General features: G+C 42.5%; 1 protein-coding gene across 3 annotated transcripts in view; it reads left to right on the forward strand.

Annotated features, from left to right (window-relative positions):
• The window catches only part of LOC146387482 (plasma membrane calcium-transporting ATPase 1-like), a 129,567-nt gene extending 106,846 nt beyond the window's left edge, over positions 1 to 22,721 (forward strand). For 2 of the 3 annotated variants that reach the window (XM_084929120.1, XM_084929122.1), the window contains 6 exons: positions 2,344 to 2,535; positions 7,558 to 7,771; positions 7,909 to 8,120; positions 8,892 to 8,999; positions 10,159 to 10,341; positions 18,841 to 22,721. In XM_084929120.1, the coding sequence (XP_084785246.1) occupies positions 2,344 to 2,535; positions 7,558 to 7,771; positions 7,909 to 8,120; positions 8,892 to 8,999; positions 10,159 to 10,341; positions 18,841 to 19,080 (1,149 nt within the window). In that variant the 3' untranslated portion in view covers positions 19,081 to 22,721. Of the gene's footprint in view, positions 1 to 2,343; positions 2,536 to 7,557; positions 7,772 to 7,908; positions 8,121 to 8,891; positions 9,000 to 10,158; positions 10,342 to 14,656; positions 14,868 to 18,840 lie in introns of all 3 variants that reach the window. The other variant, XM_084929121.1, reaches the window with a different exon arrangement.
• The last annotated feature ends 2,177 nt before the right edge of the window (positions 22,722 to 24,898 follow it).

A 24,898-nucleotide genomic window follows, 5' to 3' on the forward strand; every position in this document is an offset into this window, starting at 1 on the left:
CTCTGTGTGTTGTTGTGACCTTTATTTACTGGGGAAAGTCATCTGAACATCAGGCTCTCCTGCAGGGTGCTGAGCAGCTGCTGTGCTGTCAAACAATTCCCTGATAGTAGCTACTGTTCCTAAACACATCACAAAAGCAATTTGTGGATTTAAAGCAGTGACCTTTCAGCGCTTATATGTCCCATTTGGAACATTTTCAGTTTCAACTCCAGCGTCCCTGTTCAATTATCGCCTGGTTAGCTGGGAAACTGAAAGCGATTCACCTCCATCTGTTTGAGCGAGTCTGCCTGCGTAGAGAGACACAGCAGCTCAGAACTTCTTTAGAATTGCTGTTTAAGACAAGGCCGACCCTCCTGTTTTATTTTTACTTTACTGTCAGTTGAGCAGCATAAAATACTCTCTGTCAAAGCTTTTCAGACTTTAGATGAAAGGAGGTTTAAAAATTAAACGTCCTGCTGGCGGATTGTTCGCATCTACAGGAGATGAGAAAGAACCCAACAATAAGTCGTCGCTTTATCCATAGTGAAGCTGAACAGCTGGACTTTCTCCTTGTACCTGTCATACTGCTCTGCCGTTACAACCTCGGCAGCATTATTCCACTGCGCTTGTACCCTGCGGATGAGCTAGGAAGCAGTAACATTAAACTCCACAGAAAGATAATCGTTTATCCATCTCTGAGGAAACTGTGGGCGCTCCAGCTCAACATTTTGGTGTTAGATGAGCTTCAGTAAACCAGAGTTCTCTTGGTCACAGCTGAGATGTTTATGCACAATTAGTTAGTCACGGTTCCAAGGCTTTTTAGGTTGTGACTACTGGGACTCATTAAGATAAAGCAATGTGTTATCTGTGACCGCTTACCACAGTTGGTCTATCTGAGTGGTGATCAGTCAAGCATTGGAAGAAGATGGCAGTAAATGTGGAATTTGTATAGCAGAAATACTTGTTGTTTCTGTCTTCTTACCTTATTAATCACTTTACAGTCCCTCAGATTTATGTGTTGTGCACTTTGGGGATCTATAAGTGCGAGTCTGAGAGGCAGTTTAGTACAAAGCCAGGCTGATGTTTTGACTTGGTCTCCACATTTTTAGAGCCTCAGTTAGCTTGTTGGCCATCTTGTTATATGGAGCTTGTCAGGATTGTCAAGTCAACTCAGATTTATTCATAAACACAGAAGTAGCAGCTGCGGATGAAAGTGCTGTACTACTAATAGAAAGTGACCATAAAGTAATAGACCAATAATAATATTCCACAGGAAGCCATATTATTTATTGAATAACTGCATGAAAAGTGCTCCAGAAGGCACCAAAGTGACAAACACAGCTGAGAGGGCCGGTTTCATTAATTAATTTCGCTAACGGTAGCATTTTTAAGCAAGTTCAGTGTCCAGTGTAACAATAAAATCCTGAGTTTTCAGTTGTTTGGTGTAGCCTGCTTGTAAAACTCAGCACTGTCTTACACCTGCTCTGCTCTCTGCTTTGTGTTCCAGCAAAGACAAATTGCTGCAAGTTTTGCTTTGGTTGATGTTCAAGTATGTGATCAGTGTCGTGTCCACGGTATCTAAAGTGTTTTCTTTCTTTTGGACCACTTTATCTGAGCAAATCACTCTTCAGCCGTGATCCCGAGCATCTTCCGTTTCTGTCTTTGTTCAACAGTTTTTGTCTTTGTACATTATGTTTAAGGCAAACTGCGCAGTCTTTATGTAAAATCACATAGCCTGTGACAAAAAAATCAGATTGGAAGAGAGTGCCAGACTTTAGTCTTTTACATTATAGGTCTTGTAGTGCTCAAGGGGGAAGCCTGGTTATTGTAAACATTATCTTCATGACTGAAGTTGGGCATTTGAACACAGGACCTATGAGAATTGAATGGATTTTGGAGCCAATCGACTTTTTGGAGGAACGATTTGAAATTACCTTAAGCATCAATAAACAGCAGCAGGCCCACACCTGGTGCTTGGGATGGTAATTTAAGAGCAGTGTTTTAAACATGAGGAGGAAAATAGAAAAATTGTGATTTTGTACCCAGAGATGTCATTTGACTGAAATCTAAAAAAATAAAACTGTAGTTTGTGTCTCTTCCAGTACTTTATGACTCTAACTCACCACCCTAGCTCCAAATACACCGTTTCTCACAGATTCAGATATTTAGAACTTTTTCATAAATACCATAAAAATACAAAAATGTATGTATACGAAAGTTTCGATGAACACTTTTTAGCAGAGTTGATTCATTGCTTGTGTGGATCTTGTGTGAACAGAGTTTCCGTATTTGTTGGAAACTTGGCATCACAGAGACTGTTTGCTCTTATTCAAGGACTAATGATGCCTCTCTGCTTCCTTTCAGGGAATCGCCGGCACAGATGTGGCCAAAGAGGCATCTGACATCATCCTGACTGACGACAACTTCACCAGTATTGTCAAGGCCGTCATGTGGGGGAGGAACGTCTACGACAGCATCTCCAAGTTCCTGCAGTTCCAGCTGACCGTCAATGTGGTGGCCGTGATTGTGGCGTTCACAGGCGCCTGCATCACACAGGTAAACCGCTTATGTCTGAAATTACAGCTCATTTAGCACACCAGTTTGAGTCTGAATAACGACAGACGGCTCAGTGGGACCTCCTGAATATGAGCTGAAAAAGCTGGAACGAACACGTGTAAATGAGAATTTAAAAAAAAATCTCACATAATGTTTGTAACTACATTGTTTTCACACAACCCAAAAAGAAAAGGACATCACTATCACTGGATTTTTTAAAATCTTCTGTCTAAATTCAGTCTCACAGTTTGATATTGTTTGCTTGTGTTTATTAAAAAAAAAAAGTTTAGAGTACGAGTGGGCAGAAAAAACTGCAGATGTTCTATTTTTGGTTGTGTTTGTGTGCGTGTGTGTCATCACTCTGTCTGTAAAAATGATAGCTTGAAAAGGGGTGTAGTGTTGGGTCATGGAAGCAATCCATTTAAATTTGGCTTCAATTCGCCAAAGTTTTAAAGGTGAATTTATTGTGGTGAATACAAAAAAAAATAAAAAATACAATTCTAGTAAGAACTGCCCAGAGAGTGAGTTGTTTGGCAAAGGTTTGTGTGCTCAGTGTGCTTCTTCTTTGCAGTGTTTTGCTTTAGATTTTTTGTTTCCAAACATCATTTCAAATTTTCATTTTTCACATGTATGTTAACAGCAGTTTGTAAATGCCACAACCAAAAAGCAGAGTACCAGTGTGGCTGAATCTTAATGTCAGGTGTCAGATTTTGAGCACATACATACAGTGGCTTGCAAAAGTATTCGGCGCCCTTGAACTTTTCCACATTTTGTCACATTACAGCCACAAACATGAATCAATTTTATTGGAATTCCAAGACCAATACAAAGTGGTGTACACGTGAGAAGTGGAACGAAAATCATACATGATTCCAAACATTTTTTACAAATTAATAACTGCAAAGTGGGGTGTGCGTAATTATTCAGCCCCCTGAGTCAATACTTTGTAGAACCACCTTTTGCTGCAATTACAGCTGCCAGTCTTTTAGGGTTTGTCTCTACCAGCTTTGCACATCTAGAGACTGAAATCCTTGCCCATTCTTCTTTGCAAAACAGCTCCAGCTCAGTCAGATTAGATGGACAGCGTTTGTGAACAGCAGTTTTCAGATCTTGCCACAGATTTTCGATTGGATTTAGATCTGGACTTTGACTGGGCCATTCTAACACATGGATATGTTTTGTTTTAAACCATTGCATTGTTGCCCTGGCTTCATGTTCAGGGTCGTTGTCCTGCTGGAAGGTGAACCTCTGCCCCAGTCTCAAGTCTTTTGCAGACTCCAAGAGGTTTTCTTCCAAGATTGCCCTGTATTTGGCTCCATCCATCTTCCCATCAACTCTGACCAGCTTCCCTGTCCCTGCTGAAGAGAAGCACCCCCAGATCATGATGCTGCCACCACCATATTTGACAGTGGGGATGGTGTGTTCAGAGCAGAGATGGGCAGTAACGCGTTACTTGTAACTCAAGTAACGAGTAAAGTAAGGGATTACTATTGCAAAAACGGTAATTAGATTACCCTTACTTTCCCGTAGGAACGCTGCGTTACTGCGTTACTAAAACCGTGATTTTTTTGCGAGAATGTCTCATGACAGTGACGTAAGCGAGTGCGACCTTGTGACAACAGCTGTCTGCAGATCAACAATGGATAATATATCGAGTGCGGGAGAGAGTATGAGCGTGCAGCGTTTAAAGCTTGGAAGTACTGATCTTACTTTGAGTTTGATTCCATAAAAAGTGACAAAAACATTAGCGTCCGTTGTGGTGGGAAGAAAACTTCTTTTTACACCGAAAAAAACCCTAAACAAGCTCCGAGTGCGCAACGACGTAATGGGAAATTCACAGAGAAACTCTCGGATTCTTCCACTGACCGCTGCGCCACACCGGCACCAGAGCACACCTCCGCCTACCCAACTCCTGCTTTACAGGTGAAAATAGAGCAACAGGACTGCCAGTGTTTGATTTTATTTACTTTCTGCTGTGTTTTACTTGCATCTATTTGAAAGACTGAGTGTAAACACAAAAAATATTTTATTTTATGTGCTGGAATGTGCAGAAAATAGGTTTAAATGTTAAACTAATTTCTTCAAGTCAGAGAATGGTGCATATAATTTAATTTTTGCTTGATGCATAAAGTTAAAAGATTAAAACGGATAAAACAAGTTTAAAAAAAGAGACTTTTCCATTTGATTACATTTTGTATGATGGATTATGCAGAAAAAGTAGAATTGGGTTGACAGATCTATCGCTTTATCACCTACTCAGGTTGTAAATCGTGTTTTTAAAAAGTAACTAAGTAACTAAGTAATTAATTACTTTCGAAAATAAGTAATCAGTAAAGTAACGGGATTACTTTTTTGGGGAAGTAATCAGTAATTAGTTACTGATTACTTTTTTCAAGTAACTTGACCAACACTGGTTCAGAGTGATGTGCAGTGTTAGTTTTCCGCCACACATAGTGTTTTGCATTTTGGCCAAAAAGTTCCACTTTGGTCTCATCTGTCCAGAGCACCTTCTTCCACATGTTTGCTGTGTCCCCCACATGGCTTGTGGCAAACTGCAAACGGGACTTCTTATGGTTTTCTGTTAACAATGGCTTTCTTCTTGCCACTCTTCCATAAAGGCCAACTTTGTGCAGTGCACGACTAATAGTTGTCCTATGGACAGATTCCCCCACCTGAGCTGTAGATCTCTGCAGCTCGCCCAGAGTCACCATGGGCCTCTTGGCTGCATTTCTGATCAGCGCTCTCCTTGTTCGGCCTGTGAGTTTAGGTGGACGGCCTTGTCTTGGTAGGTTTACAGTTGTGCCATACTCCTTCCATTTCTGAATGATCGCTTGAACAGTGCTCCGTGGGACGTTCAAGGATTGGGAAATCTTTTTGTAGCCTAAGCCTGCTTTAAATTTCTCAATAACTTTATCCCTGATCTGTCTGGTGTGTTCTTTGGACTTCATGGTGTTGTTGCTCCCAATATTCTCTTAGACAGCCTCTGAGGCCGTCACAGAGCAGCTGTATTTGTACTGACATTAGATTACACACAGGTGCACTCTATTTAGTCATTAGCACTCATCAAGGCAACTGACTACACTCAGACCAAAGGGGGCTGAATAATTACGCACACCCCACTTTGCAGTTATTTATTTGTAAAAAAATGTTTGGAATCATGTATGATTTTCGTTCCACTTCTCACGTGTACACCACTTTGTATTGGTCTTTCACGTGGAATTCCAATGAAATTGATTCATGTTTGTGGCTGTAATGTGACGAAATGTGGGAAAGTTCAAGGGGGCCGAATACTTTTGCAAGCCACTGTATGTTCACTATAGCAGCTGCTAGCATTTGTGCTACAGTATCTCTAATCAGTGATCAATGAATCACATGCTTTTGAATGTATAGATTTTAAAAGGTTTTGAATGTAAAACTATTTAAATGAGTGTGCTATTTGCATATAAACAGCGTGTGAAATTGTGTTTGTGTCATTGCTGGTTTTCATCTCAAATTCAAAAACGGTAAAAACATCGCCTTCACTTATGCTTTTGATTAACTCATGTTTTGATTCGATTTTGAGGCTGGCTGGTGTGTTTGATGTACCTCGTCACATGCTGTGGAAACATCTTTAAATCTCTGCTTGATAAAATATCCATAGAAACAAAGAGTAATTTGTGATTTCGATGTGACCGTCTCAGTGCTGCGAGGAGGCGAGTTGGCCGTGTCACATTTTCTTTGTTTCATAATGTGCCTGTAATCAGAAAGCTGAACCCCTGACACAATAAAGAAGAAAGTCTTGGGGCTGTGTATTAATTGAAAGGCTCACAGCTGGCAAGACCAGATAACTAACTCGACTACAGAGCGAAGAACACAAAGTAGGCTAAGATTCAGCCTGAAACCATGGCAACACGTCACCGTCATAATCCTGAAATATAACGGGGGACTCAGCGGGTCTGTGGTCTCTGTGCTGTGATTTTGCTCACTGATCATCAGGCGCTCGGTCTCTGTTAGTGCACGGAAAAGATCATTAAAAGGCGATTTATGTGTTTGGTGTGTGTACAGAGGAACAGAGGCAGGACCCAGAGGCGTAAACTGGGTTTTAGAAGTGGAGGGGGTGCTTTGAAATGTGTGTGTACTTTTTTTCCTCATTTTTTTTATGCAGTTAAATTACTCATTTGATGTTAGACGCACTAAGATCAAATCAGTTCTTACAGTATGGTTCTCACAGTGACAGCAGTATAAAACCTGCCCGTATATTTGTTTCCTAACAATGCAATCCTAATATGTGGAAGTTCAGATATAACCATAGACACCATGTGAAAAATGGGATGTGTCCACCATGAGGTTCCCTGAACCTTCTTAAACAATAACTTCATCAGTATCAGTGGCAACATTTTTTGAATCACAGAGATTCCATATTTGTTCCAGACAGCAGGCCACTCATTGCCCTGTACCGTGTCAGAGCATGCTCCCTGAATGATCAGTTCTTCTCAGCATCTCAGCTCCTCTGTCAGTAGTGGTCACACTGTCCTCTCACATGTTTTATAGGTTTGTTATTTACCGTGTGTGTTACTGTGTCATTGAGAAAGCATTGGAGTTCAGTCATCTAGTATGAATACACGTTTATACTACATTTGAGTCCAACTGAACTGAGTCCATCTTTTCAAGCAGGTGGCATTTAACAGGGTCTTTTGATCACGAGATACCTTTTCAAAATTTGAAACCAGTCACACCATTCCAGTTGTCACAATAAGGAAAATTTGACCAAAACAGTTTCTCATGCTGTAAACGTGGGAATTTCAAAGCTGTAGTTGGGAGTAATGCTCTTTGCTGGTCTGCAAGAGGTCCACAAACAGACCCAACCAGGAGCACAAACTGGGAGTAGACATGGTGCAATTGCAGAAAAACATTTTAAAGATCATAAGGATTTTTTTTGTATGTTTCCCTGTTGTTTGGTTGCTGAATCATATTTGTATTCTGTTATATCCCTGATGTTATATTCTCTTCTCGTAAATTAAACTACTCCTCCTTCTCCAAAAGGACTCTCCCCTGAAAGCTGTCCAGATGCTCTGGGTCAACCTCATCATGGACACTCTGGCATCTCTCGCTCTTGCCACGGAGCCGCCCACTGAGTCTCTGCTGCTACGTAAACCCTACGGTCGGGACAAGCCCCTCATCTCTAGGACCATGATGAAGAACATACTTGGCCATGCTGTGTACCAGCTCGTCATCATCTTTACCCTGCTCTTCGCTGGTGAGTCTGACTCCATCCAAGTTGGGTGTAAACCTGGTTCTGGAGTAATGCATTGATACTAAGACGCTGCTGTTTGTTAATCATTGTCGAAACAGTTGAGATACATTTTTGGGGTATTTTCCTTCATCTTTTATCAGGTGAGAACTTTTTCGACATCGACAGTGGGCGAAACACTCCCTTGCACTCCCCACCGTCAGAGCACTACACCATCGTGTTCAACGTGTTCGTCATGATGCAGCTCTTCAACGAAATCAATGCCAGGAAGATCCACGGAGAGAGGAACGTGTTCGAAGGTGTCTACAGGAACCCTATCTTCTGCAGCGTTGTACTGGGGACCTTCGCTCTGCAGGTAACACCTTCAACATCCTTTAGTGCTACCAAGGTTTTCCTGTTATGTTACCGCTGAGTCTGGATGGATTCATGGTCTCAGTAGCTGCAGCTGCATTTTTGCTCCACATAGTTTGGTTACATTTAAAAGAGTTTAGCTGAAACCTTCTGATGGTTTTTTTTTCACTGAATTAGAAATGGTGAGAAGACATCAGCACATCAGGTTAAGACCTTAACAGTAGGACTGGTGGTACGATGAATCACACACATCCAAAATGTTGACCAAAAACAGGTGGAAGATCACGAGATGAGCAGTTGCCTGTGCTGTGTGGGGGACAAAGTGTCGAAAGGTTGACAATAGAAAGGTGGTGGTCGTGTTGATTCTGTAGTTAGCTGGCTAATGATTACAGTAAATGACAGAGAAGGTATTGGCAACTTAACTAACACCTCACCTTGGTATTATTTAAAAAGTAGTGCCCAAATGGCGAAAAACCTTAGTAGTTAATAATAAGTTGTGTCGTTTCTGTCTCTTTTGGGTGCCAGTGGTCAGTGCAGGTGTCACTGATTCTCCCACCTGTAACACTGGAAATTGGAGTTTCCTCTGTTACCCTGTCATCTCATTTATTTGCCTTAACATTAGCATTGGACTAATGTATGAGTAAAAGTATTACCAATCTCACACTATAGAATAGTCTAACATAACTTTGTTAAACCACCAGATCTGCCGACTAAAAGTTTACTATTATTGCTCCGTTCACACGGCTGACATGCCGCTTGCTTGTTTCCTTCCCAGATCGTCATTGTTCAGTTCGGAGGAAAGCCGTTCTCCTGCACGGCTCTGACCATCGACCAGTGGCTGTGGTGCGTTTTCATCGGCGTGGGAGAGCTGCTGTGGGGACAGGTGAGACAAAAACCTCAAGTGCACAAACAGCTGAGCAGAACAAACACCAGCCCGAGCTGTGAGAATAAGCAGCGTGTACCCAGGAGCTGATGAAGAGGTGGATATGTGAGGTTTATGGCAGAAAACTGTTGCCTGTCACACTCGCGCTGCTGCGGTGTTGCCATCACGACCATCGCCATGGTAATGAGCTCAGCACATGAAAGCTATGCGACTCCTGTTTACGAGGGCCGAGGGAAAACAAACCCGGCGTGTCAGCGCCTCTGTGGACGCGCACGAACGCGCCATCACACGCATGATCCTGTTAGCATGCAAACACACAGCAAAACTGTTCAGTCATAGCTAGCCTGCTGGGTTCAGGTGGAGGGCAGAGAGACAGAAATATGCTAACAGAAACAGACTCATCTGAAGTCTGTGATTTATTTAAGAGGTAAAAACATCTTTTGTTTCTAACGGAGAGAGAGAGGAGGGTGACAGAGATATAAAAAGCTGATGTGCAGCTCCAGCAGGATGCTGGGTGTCTCTCCGCTCTCTTTTAACAACCATGAACAGATAGTTCACCAGCAATAGGAAAATAATGATTGCATAACCAACTTACAAGTTAATTGTGCTTCATTAGTTTTTGTATATTATGTTTTAAAATTGAGGTCAAATCAAGCTTCAGTGCAGCTTTAGCAACATTTTGCTTGTTAGTAAAAGAAAAAAAAATGAAAGCGCTGATAAGTAATGAGTTCATTTGTTAGCTTTTTATCTTTTAAAATAAATTTGGCAAACTTTACCCAAAATACTTCCTACAACCTCTTAGTAACACCTTAGTCCTGTTGTCTCACATAAGTCTTGGTCCTAGATTGGGAAAGCACCCTGCACACCCTGCTTTTTGTCTATTTTTGAGTCATTATACACTACACATATTAACACGTGAATTATTAACTTGTGAGGACTTTAATCAGTCACACTCCAAAGGATCCTACATTTCCCATAATGCAGTTCTCATACATTTTTTAAACTTGTCCTATAGCACAGGCTGTCTTTATATATTCATAAAACGTTTTATTAGTTTGACCATCGATGTTATCGGATATTGTCAGCTGTTTTCATCTGCTGATTTGGCGTAAACACCACCAGATCTGATCTGCTGACGATGGTTTTCTCTCAACCTCAGCTGATCTCGGCCATCCCCACACACCACTTGAAGTTCCTGAAGGAGGCCGGTCACGGTATCACAAAGGAGGAGATTCCCGAGGAGGAGCTGAACGAAGGCACGGATGAGATCGACCACGCCGAGATGGAGCTGAGGAGAGGCCAGATTCTCTGGTTCAGAGGTCTGAACCGCATCCAGACACAGGTATGCTCGCCTCGGCTCCTCGACATGTCTAACTTTATCACCTACTGCAGGTTACTTCTGTTATCAGTTTCCCCCTTTGATGGCAACGGCTGAGGGCTTGTTTTGTTTTTGGTCTATTGTCTTATCTGAATTGTTGTTTGAGAGGCATTCTCTCATCAAGATGACAAAGAGAGACTTTAATAAAAATATTTTTTCCAGCAGACACCTGAATGCATCACAATCGATGGAATCCAACAGCCGGGTCCATTTTTGATCTGGTTCACAATCAACAAATTCCTTACCAAAGTTTTTATTTCAGATCTCTCGAACATCATTTGTGTTTTTCAAGCAGAGCATCACCTCAAGCATTGGCTTATCACCACTGGTGACCAGCCAGACTCTGTTGCAAAACGACAAGTTCACTTTCATTCAACATAAAATGCTCTACACATTTTCTGCGCTCTCACAGTACAGTACATCTTTTTTCTTATTGACGTTCTCTTCTCGTTGCAAGAAAAGAAAAAATTACCTTTTTTCAGATACATGGAAATCTCCTTACCATCTCTTACTGAGATAAAAGCAGTAAGTGGTAAACTGCATCAAGCTGCTTTACGGTGAAATTAACAGCTGGAGGGTGTAAAAAAATCTTTGAAGTCAAGCTGACCGCCGCTTAGGAGAAAAAATATATACAGAAAGCACAGTATCTACATTTAATGAGTGCGTGGAGCTGTGCCGCAAAGCCTGATTGGCTCTGCAAACTTTCCATGTGGAGCCTCTAAACTCTGTCAGCATCCATCTCAGATCAGACGCCAAATGAAGCCTGTAGAGTCTTTATCATATGTATACTGTACAACATAGTGCAGTCAACCAGAACTCTCGATAAAAGTTTACCGTAGCTGTATCTCCGACTGCAGCTTCATGTCGGCACCTCTGTGACACACACTGTGTGTCTGTGTGTGTGTGTGTAATTGAACTGAAGATTAAACACACACACTCAACTGCAGATGTTGTCCTGTCAATTTCACACTCTGCTGCAGAGCTTCGGCACAGAACCACTTTATTAAAAAACAGAAATTAAAGACGGCTACAGCGGCAGAAACCTTCCTGAGTACTTTCATTAGTCAGTAAATTAATCAGTCATGTCAGCAAGCGTGTCTCCATCCACCTGTTTCCATCCGGACTTTCAATTCCTGTGTAACCTGAGGGAAACCACAAGAAATTAAAAAGTCACGCTTTTTGAAAAAGTTACTGATTAAATAATAACAAAGCCAGATTTAGTGAGCAAATCTTTAGGAACACTTCTAAGAACCGCAAGGTTGATCCAAATACAGAATCACAGAGACAGACACGCAGAAAGGGTAAAGAGAAAGTTAGTTAGAAAACCTGCAGCACAATTAGGCTGGTTAGTCCAAAAAAAGCACTGAATCTAAAACATGGGGTGAATCTAAGGAAGACTGAGGAACAAGAGGAAGTTGAAAATGCAACAGCCTGGCAAAGACTGATTGAAATTCCGACTAAATTCAGACAGCAAGGAAGAGAGAGGGGTTAAAAAGAAAGCAATAAGACACAATCAAACCAATAACATGGGTCAGGGAAAAAAAAGTCACAAAATAAACCACAAAGTAAACAAAAAGAGCGACCGAGAGCAAAAACAGCACAAAGGACAAAGAAAAAACAAGAGTCAACACTCCTCTAATCAGAGGAAGAGATAAACCGGATTTGATTTTAAAACACGAATGCTATCATCTTTTTCTTCCATCAGAATTGGAGAGTAAGTGTCATTAGTGAATTATTATGTCAGTAAACTAACTTCATGCTACATTGCATTTGGATTGAAATCTAGCTGGTGTTCTTACTAGTCGCTGTTCTCGTACGCTGGAACTTGTCTGTGTTATCCTCCTCCTACAGGACAGCTCACTGAGCTTTAGCATGTCCACGGGCAGTTCCATTCAGTCTCTGTGGGCTTCATTAGCCTCCATGCTAACGCCCACTTACAGTAACAGTAGTCATCGCTCTGCTCCCACGCGCACACACATGGAGTCAGCGAGGTCAGGTGTTTTCCTCTTACCAGTGGGCTTGCTTGTACTTACTGAGGCCAGAGGGTAACCAGGTCTGAATAATAATAGCGAATTTTTTCTGGTTTGTCGTCTTGAGTTTCTCAGTTTGACCTCTGAAGAAACACTGACTCTCTGCTTCTTCACTCAATTCTGTAACTGACAGAAAATAAGACTTCATTTTAAACCAGACCTCTTCCAAATAAAACACCAAAACAAATAAGTGTAGCTTCTTAATCCAGAGCTCTGGTGCTTCTCCATCATTTGTCCTTTTTATTATTGTGTTATACATTATACCTTGATTAAAACAGCAGGTGATGGCCAAAGTGTTCAACAGCTGTTCAGAAAAAAAACTGGAAAGTAGACTATTAAACATCCAAAATACACTATCTATCACACAAACAGACTAAAACTGTAAGAATACAAATTAATTATTTAGTAAGTCGGTGGTTTCATATAGGAACTGTAGGAAAATCTGGCAATATCAAATTTAATAAATGATACTTCATTTAAAACGTGCCTGTTTTGCATGAAGCTAAAACAAAACCCTAACCATCGATGTGTTACCGGTGAGCTGGTAAATGTCTAGAGGTTAAAATGCTCATTCATCACATAATCTGATTGAAAGCTTCAGAGCGGGTACAAATGAACAGGCGAGGGCAAGTGTGATTTCAGGTGGAGCGGAAAACCCTGATCCACGTGTGCGGTTTACGATAATCTTCACCCGGTCCACGTAAATCGGTGTCGTGAAAGGCGGATGTTTCTCCTCCACTTCTCTCTGTCTGCCATCGGATCTGCTGTACAGAACTGAGGACGCTCTCCTTTTTCTCTTCGGGCTGTGTATCTGTAATATCAGTGTTGTCCTCTCGGGATGGGAGGATGGGAGGAAGCGGGGATGGAGAGGGAGGCGACGAAAGGCTGCAAGCTAATTAGGTTCTTATCTCTCCACGCTCCTCTTCCTGTCCTCTTCCTCTCTAATCCTGGTGGGCAGTGTTGTGCCGCTCAACGCCTCAACAGTCAGACACAGTGGGGGAATAATTGCTACATGCAGCACCTCGCTGCAGAAACTTTATCAGTCATTCCAAATGACACATTTCTCTTTCTCCTGTCTCAGCTCTCTCTCTCTCAGAGTGCCGTAAGCCTGATTCAAAAGCTCTTTATTCACTGTTCCATTTCTTTCTTCATCCCTTCGTTCTGTCAGAGGATTTTCACATTTTGACACTAACTAAATGACAGCTCTCAAACTTCTCCTTGCTGTTACAACTTCTCCTCTGTCCTGATCTCCTTCTCATTCTCCTCTTCTCATCTTTGTTTCTCCTTCATATTCTAGTGTCTCTACCTGCTAAAAGTGTCAGTAGCTCAGTTTTTCTGTATTGCAGCAGCACAGATAAGGACTGCAGAGGTTATCCCACTGGAAGATTTGATATTTTATTTTGCTTTTTCTTTAACAAATGTACTAAATATGCAAGAAATACCTCAATGGAAAATCAGAAAGTTTCTTACTGCCATAATGTCCATTTGTTTTCTTTCAGTAAAACTAACTGTTGAATTTAAATGCTGGATACAGTCTGTTCAGTGTGGGGACAGTATGATACCCAGCTTCTGACAGAGAAGCATTCCATGATTCACAATTCAAAATCATCCATTATTTGAAACTTTGCAAAGTTTAAAATGACCATCCAGCATCAGTGTATACATACATGACAGAAAATAAAGAACGGATCCACTTAATAAAATCCGTCTATTTCATCGGCACTGATCTTGATGAATGAAATGAAATATTAGTTGGTTTTGATCAGATGATTTTTTTACAGTTTTGATCTCTGTGGTTGGATGATTAATTCAAGTCAGTATGACAGGGAAAGGCTCAGAACCAGTGCCAACTTTCATTGAAAACATAGCGTCACCCTTTTGTCAGGACAATTTTAAATCTTACCACTGAATGTGTGACATATTCAGACTGATACAGTCCCAGTCACGCTGTTAGCAGCAAAGCATGACATAGATGAGTCTCATCGTAGATTGATGCACAACATTTTATCAGCTAATGCCATTGCACTGTTTCCTGCCAGCTAACACTAAATGTAAACTACCCTGAAATTGAGTAATTTAATCCGATGTGCTTGTCTTCATCGCTGTACTTGCGCTACCTCTTCTTTACGTCCGAATGAATTAAAAGGTCAGACTGCACTGTCTCTAACCTCTGCAGAAATCTGTTCCTCTGTGCTGTCTCCTTGCTCTCTCTGCTCTCTAACAGTGTGTTGTGACTGTCCTTCCTTCAGATGGATGTGGTCTATACCTTCCAGACGAGCCAGGCGGCGGTGCCCGGTGCCCTGCGCCGCCAGCCGTCCGTCGTCAGCCAGCACAATGATGCCACTGCTGCCAAAACTCTCTCTAGCCCCACCCACATAGGGCTTAGCTCCTCCTCCTCTCTCACCAACTCGGGTGGGGCTCTGCCCCCCGCTGCTGCTGCTTCCTCCTCCACTGCAGGCAGTGAGTCGGTGACTGGAGGCCAGCTAACAGCACGCTCCACCAGGCTGGACTCTGTCTTTTTTTTCCTCTGTTTGAACGTTGCATGACTTACCGACACTGAAGCCATTCCACTGCTGCTGTCGTAACCGGGTGTCTGCACGCCCTGAACTAATCTGGAATTTTTCATGTGAAGAGTGTGTCTAGGCTATTTATTAACTGGAAGTGGTGGAATTGGGAATAGCCCACTGCAGGGTAGCAATAAAGATAATGCAATTATTGAACCTGTGCTCACTAAATAGAAACTTTTCTTTCTTTTTCTACTTTCCTTCCTTCACAAGGAGCATAGCTTAGAAAGCTCTTCTAATCACACTTGTGGCTAAGTTGTATTGTCTACCGCAGCTTTACAATAAAAGCCCCCCAAAGGTTTGGTGGAGAGCTTTAAATGTAAACCAGCAGCGAGGTGAAAAAGCTCCGTTTGCAATCACTGCAATTAAAACCGCAAATAAAGCTGTGATGCTGCTGCTGAAATCTATAAGTAAACAAGTTTGAAGATGTGAGTATAGTAAGAGCTGAACATCACAAGATATTAAAAAGCAGATTTGGAGAAAAAGTGAACATCTTTAAAGCTTGCTAATTAGCTTCATGTTACCCTGCTTCATTCGAACAGTGGTGCGAGTGAGAAACAAAGGTTTAAGATTCTTTTAGATGATTTGTTGCAGCATTCAGATGTTTCTTTCATTCAGTTCAGCATTTCTAGCACATTCAAACATTTTCAGCTCTACTGTACAGGAAAAATTACACTGAATGTGTTTTATTAAATCCTTTTAAAGTGTTCAGTACGTACATTACGGCTTTGAATAGACACCAGTGTGAACTGCAGTTTGACTGTAAAAGCCAGAGAAAAAAGTACTGAGAGAGCCTGCAGACAACCTGATCTGTTTCCATCTCTCTGCTTCCATGTGCTGTCCACTTCACCTTCCTGTGCTTTTATATTCATCTTTTTTTCTTGTTATTGCTTCCATCACTTCCATCCTGCATGAAGAATTAAACTCTCACCATGCATCTATTAACCCATGATGAGACTTGGTGCCTGACAAGTCACTAAAGGCACGTGTGACCTACTAGAAGAGAAAGAGACGATGAATCGCTCTCATTTCCCCGTCCCATTTTCTTTGTTGCTTTTTCCCCCTCTATTTCTCTGAGGCAACATCCTGGTCATTGAGATAATTTTATGGGTTAATCCTGTGTAGGGTTAAATCTGTCAGGCTCAGCAAGTCTCCCTCGTGGTTTAACAGCCAAGAGCTTTTTAACTTGTGAGCTTTGTGTATGCACGAGTGTTTGTGGTTGTTGCATGCATGCTCTAAGCTGCAGAGCTCAGCCTGCAGCTCTCTTGTGGTTCAGTAATAGAGAGCTTTGAACTGCAGGGTTATTAATTATAATGAAGAGTGTCTACTGGTGCGTATAAATCAGTGTGATCAGCTGCAGCCTCTGCGGATTCATCACACAGAAAACGACTTTAGGCCGAGAGAGGAGAGCAGGCCGAGGACAAAACGATTCTCACTCGGAACGTGATTAGAAATGCTTAACAGTGAGATTGTGTTTGTTATGTGTGTGGTGTTTACTGGGGTCGGGGATCGGCTGAAATATTTCGGTATTCCCGCTGACGCCATCATAGCCGAGTTGGTAAAACGTGCCCTCCAACCAGCAGTGACCCCAGAAAGTCAGTTTGCTGCAGGACAGTTAGTTTATGGTATTTATATCTTATTTGCATAGATGAGATCATGCATTGAGGTTAAATCATAGCCAGATTCAGATTAGACCTCCCAGTCACAAGCCTCCAGATTTCACTTTCCCAGGTAAGCGCTGAGAACTTCAGATGGTGCAGCTTCCAACAATCAGGCCAAGAACTGGAGTGGCTACAAACCGCAGTCGGAGCCCGTTTTTCGAGTCAAAGTAACCCTTTCATCCAATGGGGAAAACTTTTAACACGCAGGAACCGACTCGGGAGGATAAAATTTAATATTAATTGTTGGTTTTAGTGGCAAAAATGGTTTTATTACACTTTCGTGGAATGCGAACACTGCTTTCACAGTTTAAAATGTAAAAATCATCCAATGAATCTCTCAGAAGAAAATGTTTGGGGGTTTTTAGGCCACTGTTGCTGTCACTGTTACATTGTGGGACATTCCTGTTAATTAAACCTTCTTTGTAGACAAAGAAGTTGAATCCGATCCAGGTTTTTCCACTTTGGGACTATAATCATGCGAGGCGATGCTGTATTGCCTGAACCTGATTTCAGGCTGCCCAGTGCAGGGAAGCGCTGTGATTGGTTCATGCGGGCTCTGTTGGCTGAGCACATAATTTCAGTGTCACTGAGATTGCGAATGAAGAAAATTCAAATAATTCAATTAGTTTTGTAAACTAAGGTTTACAAAATACCCATTGGCTTTAAAAATAATACAAATTTACTGAAACTGAAATTTTAATCAGTTATTTAAGCACCATACAAATAAAGACGCTTCTGTGTTCGTGATTATGCCTTTTTTTCCCTACAGTATAATTTTTATTTAACAAACTTGTCATCTAAAACTGGGCAGCAGAATAAGAATTTTGTCTAAACAAATAGCTCCACAGATGCATTTCATACTGTGCTTAAATTTTTTTAAAGTTCAGTTTAGGAATTCATTCTCAGAGACTGATCTCTTACAAATGTAACGAAAGACTTGTCCTTACGAGCATGTGTTTTTGAGTCATTTTGGGTGATCTCTCATCAGGTATGAGATCACGAAGGCTGGGTGAATCAAGACCATTCACACCCTTTACTGTATTATGTAGTATGAGTGCGTTTGTCCTGGTGTTAGCCCCGGCTTTCCAGTGAGAGAAAATCTGAAAACAAATATGTTTGTAGTCTGTATTACGTTTCAGGTAATCCTATTACTCTTTCAGTGTGACACAATGTGACGATTCCCCAATGTACAAAAAGAATTATTAGTAAATATTTTTCCAGTTTGGTAAAAAAAAAAAGAAAAAAGAAAGGGGGGACAAAAACAGAGCCCAGCCCCAATCCATCCACTCTGGAAAGAACTACAACACCCACTGTGTGTCAGGCCTCATCACCCAGCGCCAGCATCCGTCCTCATTAATACTGCAGTGGCTGAATGGGAGCGCATACAGCTTCGACATCTGGAGCTAGACGAGTGGGGGAGCGGGTTGATAACATGCAGCGTCTTCTGTCAGGAAGTTTTGAGACTGAGTGCCAGCTCAGGGATAAACGAACACATCAGATAATTTTAGTTAACATTGCTAATTGTGAGATCTGCGCTGGTTTAAATGGGGTTTTTGAACATTAGTGAAGTGACGGTTACAGTGGCGGTTTTGTTAAGGTTAAGTCGGCTGTGATGGCTAAAAGTTAACTAGGCATGAGTTCGTGTGTAGAAAGATAAAACATGTGATGATGCATTCTTTCGTCGATGTGCTCATACATTAAGAACCCAGTTTAACCGTAACTAAGGTGTCCACAGACTTTTGGACACATTGTATCAATATTTAACTGTCAGATATTAAAAAGCAGAATTATAGATGTAGAGGAAGCATCAATCAAACTCTCCCTGCAGACGTGTGTGTTTGTGTGCAGGTGTGCGTACTGTGGTGATTGTGATTCAGTGCTTCTCCACATGTGACTCCCTGATGATGCTTTTGTTTTTGTTGTGGTTTTTTTTGATGCACTTCCTGCTATGAGCTGCCTCCAGCATTGACCTTTTTTGACCTTTTTGCGTTGATGTTTTGTGGATATTTTCAGCTTTCCAACCGTGTTCTCATTCAGCTGTTCCACTCGTTGTGTTTTTTTTTTTTTTCTCATTTCCGTGCCCAGATTCAGACGCACGACCGCCACGTGTCCCATCAGCCCCTGCTGCCAGTTTTGTTTTTGTTTGTGTAGAAATGGCTGCCCACCTACGAGACCTCCTCTGACGTTCGTTTCCTCTCTTTGTTTCAGATTAAGGTGGTGAATGCGTTCCGTAGCTCCCTGTACGCGGGGCTGGAGAGCCCAGAGTCCCGTAGCTCCATCCACAGCTTCATGGCCCATCCTGAGTTCGTGCCCCTGTCCGAGGAGGAGGAGGCTCGCATCCCCACCATTAAGGAGACTGGAGACGAAATCGACCCCCTCCCCAGCTCCTCATCATTGATCCGGGGAGGAGAAGACTTGCCCACCACCTTCCCCCTCAACCTCGATTAATCCATCTGAGTTCCTCCTCTCTCCTCTTCATCAGCATCATCTGTCACCCCACCAACCGAACTGTCACACCGAGGAAGGGAGTCATGACTCATTCTGCACACACACATGCTTCACATCGTCTCCACCCCCCCTCGGTCATTCCTGCCACGTTGTGTTTTTCATACTGACTGTGGCGTCGTTCTGCCTGTAAGTCTGATAGAGTCTCCACAGTGGAAGGCCTCTTCTAGTCCATTCATGTTTTTTTTTTCTTTCTTTTTTTTTTTTAACTTGACATTCTTTTTGAAAAGCTTTTAAACTTTATTGGATTCGATCCTTGCAGGACTCGCAGCAGCAGCATGTTGTGTTCTGTACTCGCTTCATTCCTGCGTTCTCAAACGGCACCGAACTTTTCAAAGAGTGCAGTGAATCAGATGTACATACGCTTCCGCTCTTCTACACAGCTATAAGCCGGGTTTGTTGATCAGAAGATTTTTAGGCAAATGCAAAAATGTAACCTTATTATTATTATTGTTGTTTTTTGTTTTGTTTTGTTTGTTTTTTTAGACCTTGATCTTGATTTCTTTTTGAAACCTTCTAACGAATGTCAATCGATGGTTGATTCAGACTCCTGAGAATGTCTTGTGAGTGTGACACTACAGCTTTCAAGGTTAAAATAATGTTTTTCCCTTTATCGTGTCTGTATGTGTTGCTTTTTTTTTTTTTTTAGCTGCTGTGTTGCATGTGGAAGAACAGAATGTTTACTACCCAAAAATACTGAAGACGGCAGCGTCTGGAGGGGGCTCGCTTTCTGCTCAGTGGGGGTTCTGACCTCATCTCATCCAGTCAGGGTTCTGGTTCTCTCTGCCCCTCCCCCAGTTTGTCCCCTGTGAGGATAGGAAACGGGAGTGTGGTTCATGTTTTCCGTCTCTAGTAGGATGCATGTTTTTGTTTAATTCGTGTTGAGTCGCATGATAACGTACAGTAGGAATGAATATTCGGGATTCTGTTTCAACTTTGTGCGTCTGCAGCAGCGTCTGTTCAGAGCTCCATGAGCTTCCTGTCTGTAGGACTGAACCTCCTGTTACCACGGCAGCCTCATCGATATTCTGGCAGAGGAAACCATCAGGGTGTTTAACACAATCGATACCCCGGCGTCCGCTTGTGTTTCACAGTAGGCGAGTGCAATAAAAGTTTCGGTATCGGGGTAATGCGAAGTCACAAAGCCCTGAAATCCAATGTCTGTCTCGGTGTTGTCACAACACAGGTATCGCTGGTAAGATGAGGTCACTACACACACGGAAAGCCCCGAGGGCCAACGACAACAAACAAAAGCTGCAGCCTGTTTTTTCCACTGCTCGACCCCCACCGTGTCGCTCGCTCGCCACGCGGCTGCGACCGGCCCACTCCAATCTCATGTCGGCAGTTGTGCACAGAGATGCTTTCAGCTAGGAGAGGTTGAATACAATCAAAATAGTAATACATGGATAGAGACAGACTAAAACACATGCATTCTCATCTCTGGTCTTGTAATACTCGCCCCTGGACACCGAGGTTAAGTCGGTGCTCTTCCTCTGAGAGGAATCACGGTTGTCCTCTCGATACACCGGGCACAGGGACGTGACCCTTTGCTGACCAAATTTATGTCACTCCCAAGCAGATGTTTGCACACCGATAGGTGTGAAAACTGTAACACTCGTTTGTGTCTCCTCACTCTACACTCCGACAGGCTCGTATTAGACAAAACCCGCCCACCCTGGGTTCATCAGCAAGTTACAATTGATCACAACTAACTTCCCTGCTGTGCAGATGTATAATTTGGGCTTCTTAGGGTATTTGCTTAAAGAGTAAACATTTCCTTCAGATGATGAAGGAATATTAACCTTTTAGTTTGTGCAAGGAAAAGTTTAGGTAAAGCATTTCAGATCTTATTTAGTCTTCTACCCATTTCTTAAAGATCGTCTCTGTCAGAGGTCAGGTTGTACTCTTGGTGCTTCATGTCTGGATCCAGGAATGTCAATCAATCAATCAATCAAGGCTTTATTCGCCACGTGCAGGTTGCCCTGCAGTGAAATGGGAACCCCGACCTTACACACACAACACAGACATCACATGAGGATACAGGTCGATACAGAATGTAGGCTTGCCACAAAGTTTAGTTTTGCTATCAGTGAATCTGAAGCATTTTAAGCCTACGGGCAGCTCAAATCTGTTGGTGTCACTCACATTTTTGCAGTCTGACTGTGGCGCTGGTAAAAGAAGTGAGTTTAAACGCGTGTTAAACAGAAAACGACTGCACCGCTGACAAGTCTATTTTTGGGGCAAAGACAGGAAGTAAATGGAGCTTTAAACAGCGTCTGGACCGTCTGCCTGTGTTTAAGACAAATCTTAGCTCCTTTCTCAGACTTTATAACTTTAACATAAACTTAAATCAGCTGTCAGTGACATCACACAGCCAGGAGCGGAGATGTTTGATCTTCACCATCAACATCATTGCTCTCTTCTCTGCTGTGTCTGATTGGCAGGCATCAGTGTGGCGGCCATGCTGAGGTTTACGGGAGACTGATGATGTCACCAGTCAGCCCATAGATTTAAATCCACTGTGTTCCCGCTGCCGCTTAGTACTTCCTGCTTGTCTGCAGATTACTGTCTTAAAAGAAGAAAGACTCATCCTCCAATCAGAAGCAGCGGTGCATCTAATCCCCTCTTAGTCTGACTAGCCATCAACCTATCTCTGAACTAGGACACGTTATTGAAGTAATGTGCTACTACTGCCATATTTCCAACTTTTGTCATGACTAGGTTTCCCCACTGATGAGCTTTTTCTATGTAACTCAGAGCCATATTTTATAGGTTGTCTGTATTGATTTTTTTTTTTTTTTTTTAAATCTCATTGTTATCGAGGTTTGCTTTGGACTTTCTCACCCCTCACCCTTTCTAACCCCGTCCCAGCACACACCCTCTCTCCTCCCCTGGCCCTTTTACTTCAAACACGACCAAAAAAGAAACAAAAGAAGAAAAAAAAACAAGGAGAAAAATCTTCAGTCGTCACTGCCGAACCAAGTTAAAAGGACCTCTACAATGTTTACATGAAAAGCGAGTCGGTGGCAGTTCGTCTGCGCTTCTCTCATCCGACCACTTCCCTTTCACTCCCTTGTTTTCCTGAATCTTAGAGTTACTATTTAACTAAATGGGGAATCTTTCTTGCATGGTTTTCATATAAAATTCAATGTTTTGCTCATTTTTTACAATTCTTCTGTATTTTTATATTAAGTACTTTTTAATATTTTGGAGATATATGAATATATATGTATAGGCTGAAGAGTTTGGTGACAGTACCGTACATGAATGAGATGAACCTACCGTGGACTCTGTCTTTTTACAGCTCTCTAAATATTTCTGCCACGTGTGTCGTCTTGGTCACCTGACGTTAGGGCTCAGAAACCTGCAGTGACTTGTTTACTTCCTGTCGCCCAATCAATTTGAATCTGAACAGTCTAGTCCCATCAGCCCCCTTTTACATGAGTATAATCACTTTACCTGAGATGTTGTGACACACTACACGTTAAGTGATTTTTCGCAGTTATCCAACTCCATTAGAGTTCAGAAAATGCATCAGCTAACTGTATCAAACATTAAATGGGAGTGTATAATTATTTATCCAACCTCTGGGTTTGTTTGTTTCTCTGCTTTGAAGCTACAGCGACTGATTTCTTTGAATGAGTGGATTGATGCTGTTTTCCAGCTTGCAGGTGTCGGAGCTGACGACTTTAAAGAGGATCAAAGCTGTGTCCCACGTCATGCTCCGCCTCCGTTTTGAAGGGGCCGTGGTCCGTGAAGGCACGCCCACCTTTGTCCAAATTGACTTCCCAACCCCTCTGCGAGAAAAACCTCAGAAAGTAAGCTCCATGTAGTTGTAGTCAGTACAGAGACGGACCAAATCACAAAGTAAGCTCTGACCTCCCAGACTCAAGGTCAAAGACTTTAAGCTTAATTTGAAGTCCTGCATTGAATCGTCACAAACCCCAGAGCGGCCATCTTTGCTTTTACTAGCTGAGCTGCTCACGTTGGACTCTGAACAACAGTTACTTTTACTTTAAAGCAGGAAGAAGGGAACTGAGCTGTAAAAATGAGAAAACGCCATGTACACTGGCAGAATACCAGCCATTGCATTAGCATTGTGATCGCACTAGATACAATCACAGCCTATTACATTTGGTTCAACAGAGGCATTAACAGAGTGCTAATCAATGGGTTTTACAGTGTATGCACAGCAAACACAGGCGACAGAGAGAGAAAGAATCGTGGGACAAGTCTAACTTCTTTATTGAAAATCTTATTCTGGGGCAAAGTTGAAAAATGACTTTTTAAGCTTTTTTTTTCAAAATAAATGCCCATGTAAGGGCTTGCAGGATAACGAGTTCTGTGAGTTGCTTCAAGAAAGACTTTGGTACCACCGAGTAGACCAATCCTGTGTCGTGCACATCAGGATGGAGTATGGATTCAGTGCTGTACTCTAAGTCAAGCTTTAGGTAATCTTAGTGTTGCTGTAAGTCTTTGAGCCCTCGTCCAAAATTGTCACAAGGCGTGGTCTGGTTAGCTCTAAAATTTAGCGCTCCGCCCAAACCAGGTTAGACTGAATGTATTTGAGCCCACAGCGACTTGGCTTTGTGTTCAGGACTCGGTCACTGGTTAAACTGATAAAGGTGAGGCTTCACTTTGTAGAGTTAATATTTATTACAGCATCCAGGAACAGCAGGAGCTTTATGAATTTACTTGAGGCGTTAATGTGCATGGTTACATATTGGGGGTAAAGGGGGACTTGTCTGTAAGAACCCTAAGAAGTTTCAGTCCGGCCCTGGACCACAGTTTGTTTGTTGTTGTGGTCATGAAATTCAGATCTTGGAGGAGGCGGAGCCTGTGGAGGGACACAGCTGCAGCTGTGGAGGTCATCACCGTTTTATATGCGACTAACAGCTTTCAGAAACTGTTTCCGGGAAGAGAGAAGGAACTTAAGAGCTCTGGTGACATCACTTCCTCTTCCCGACACGTGTCCGTTGGCTGTAAACGAGACACGCCCTCCAAACGATGACGTGTTTCCTCTTTGTTTTGTCTAACTGCTCAACACCTGCACTCCTCCTTAGAGTCAGTACAGTGTAAATATTGTCAAATAAGTGAATGAAGTGTACCTGCTGTCTGTGTCGGTGACAGGAAATGGGAGAGGGGGCAATCAGCCAATCATCACCCAGCAAAGCTTTAAGAATGTTCTGCCAAAGTCGTCTTTTTCTTCTGCACAACTTTGTCACCGCCTCCCCTTGCCTCGCTTCTCCTCCCTCCTGTCTGGATAAGAGTGCCCCCCCCCCCCACCCCGTGCTCTCGCCATCGCCTCACTGTGGCCGCGGTGGTCATGTGTTGGACTGCTTGGACTGGTTGCCCCTCACGTCTCATGCCAGCTGCACAAGCAGAGCCATGCAATCAGAGACTCTGCGGCGGCCTGTTTGTGCTACTGGTTTCAGCCACGTCGCAAACAAAAAAACAGTCCGGACGAGACTCAGCAGACTGAAAATCCTCACCTGGATTTAGTTTTTCGAAAGTTCATTTCTGGACTAGATAAGATCTCATTTTGCCACAGATCTTCTTTTTTTTTTTTCTTCCCTCATTAGGACTTCTGTATGGAGAAGGAACTCACGTCTTATCCGGTCACTGTTGCATTTTGACTGCGTTGCTTCTTCTTCTTCAGAGCACTGCCTTTTTTCACAACAGGAAATCTTTAAAGAACCTTCACAACCACATCAAACGTTAACAAAGAAAAAAAAGGGGTTCAGTCGAACTGGAATATCAC

The sequence above is a fragment of the Perissodus microlepis genome, chromosome 5 (genome assembly GCF_051167445.1).
Source record: "Perissodus microlepis isolate ML-2025 ecotype Zambia chromosome 5, ASM5116744v1, whole genome shotgun sequence".
Lineage (NCBI taxonomy): Eukaryota > Metazoa > Chordata > Actinopteri > Cichliformes > Cichlidae > Perissodus > Perissodus microlepis.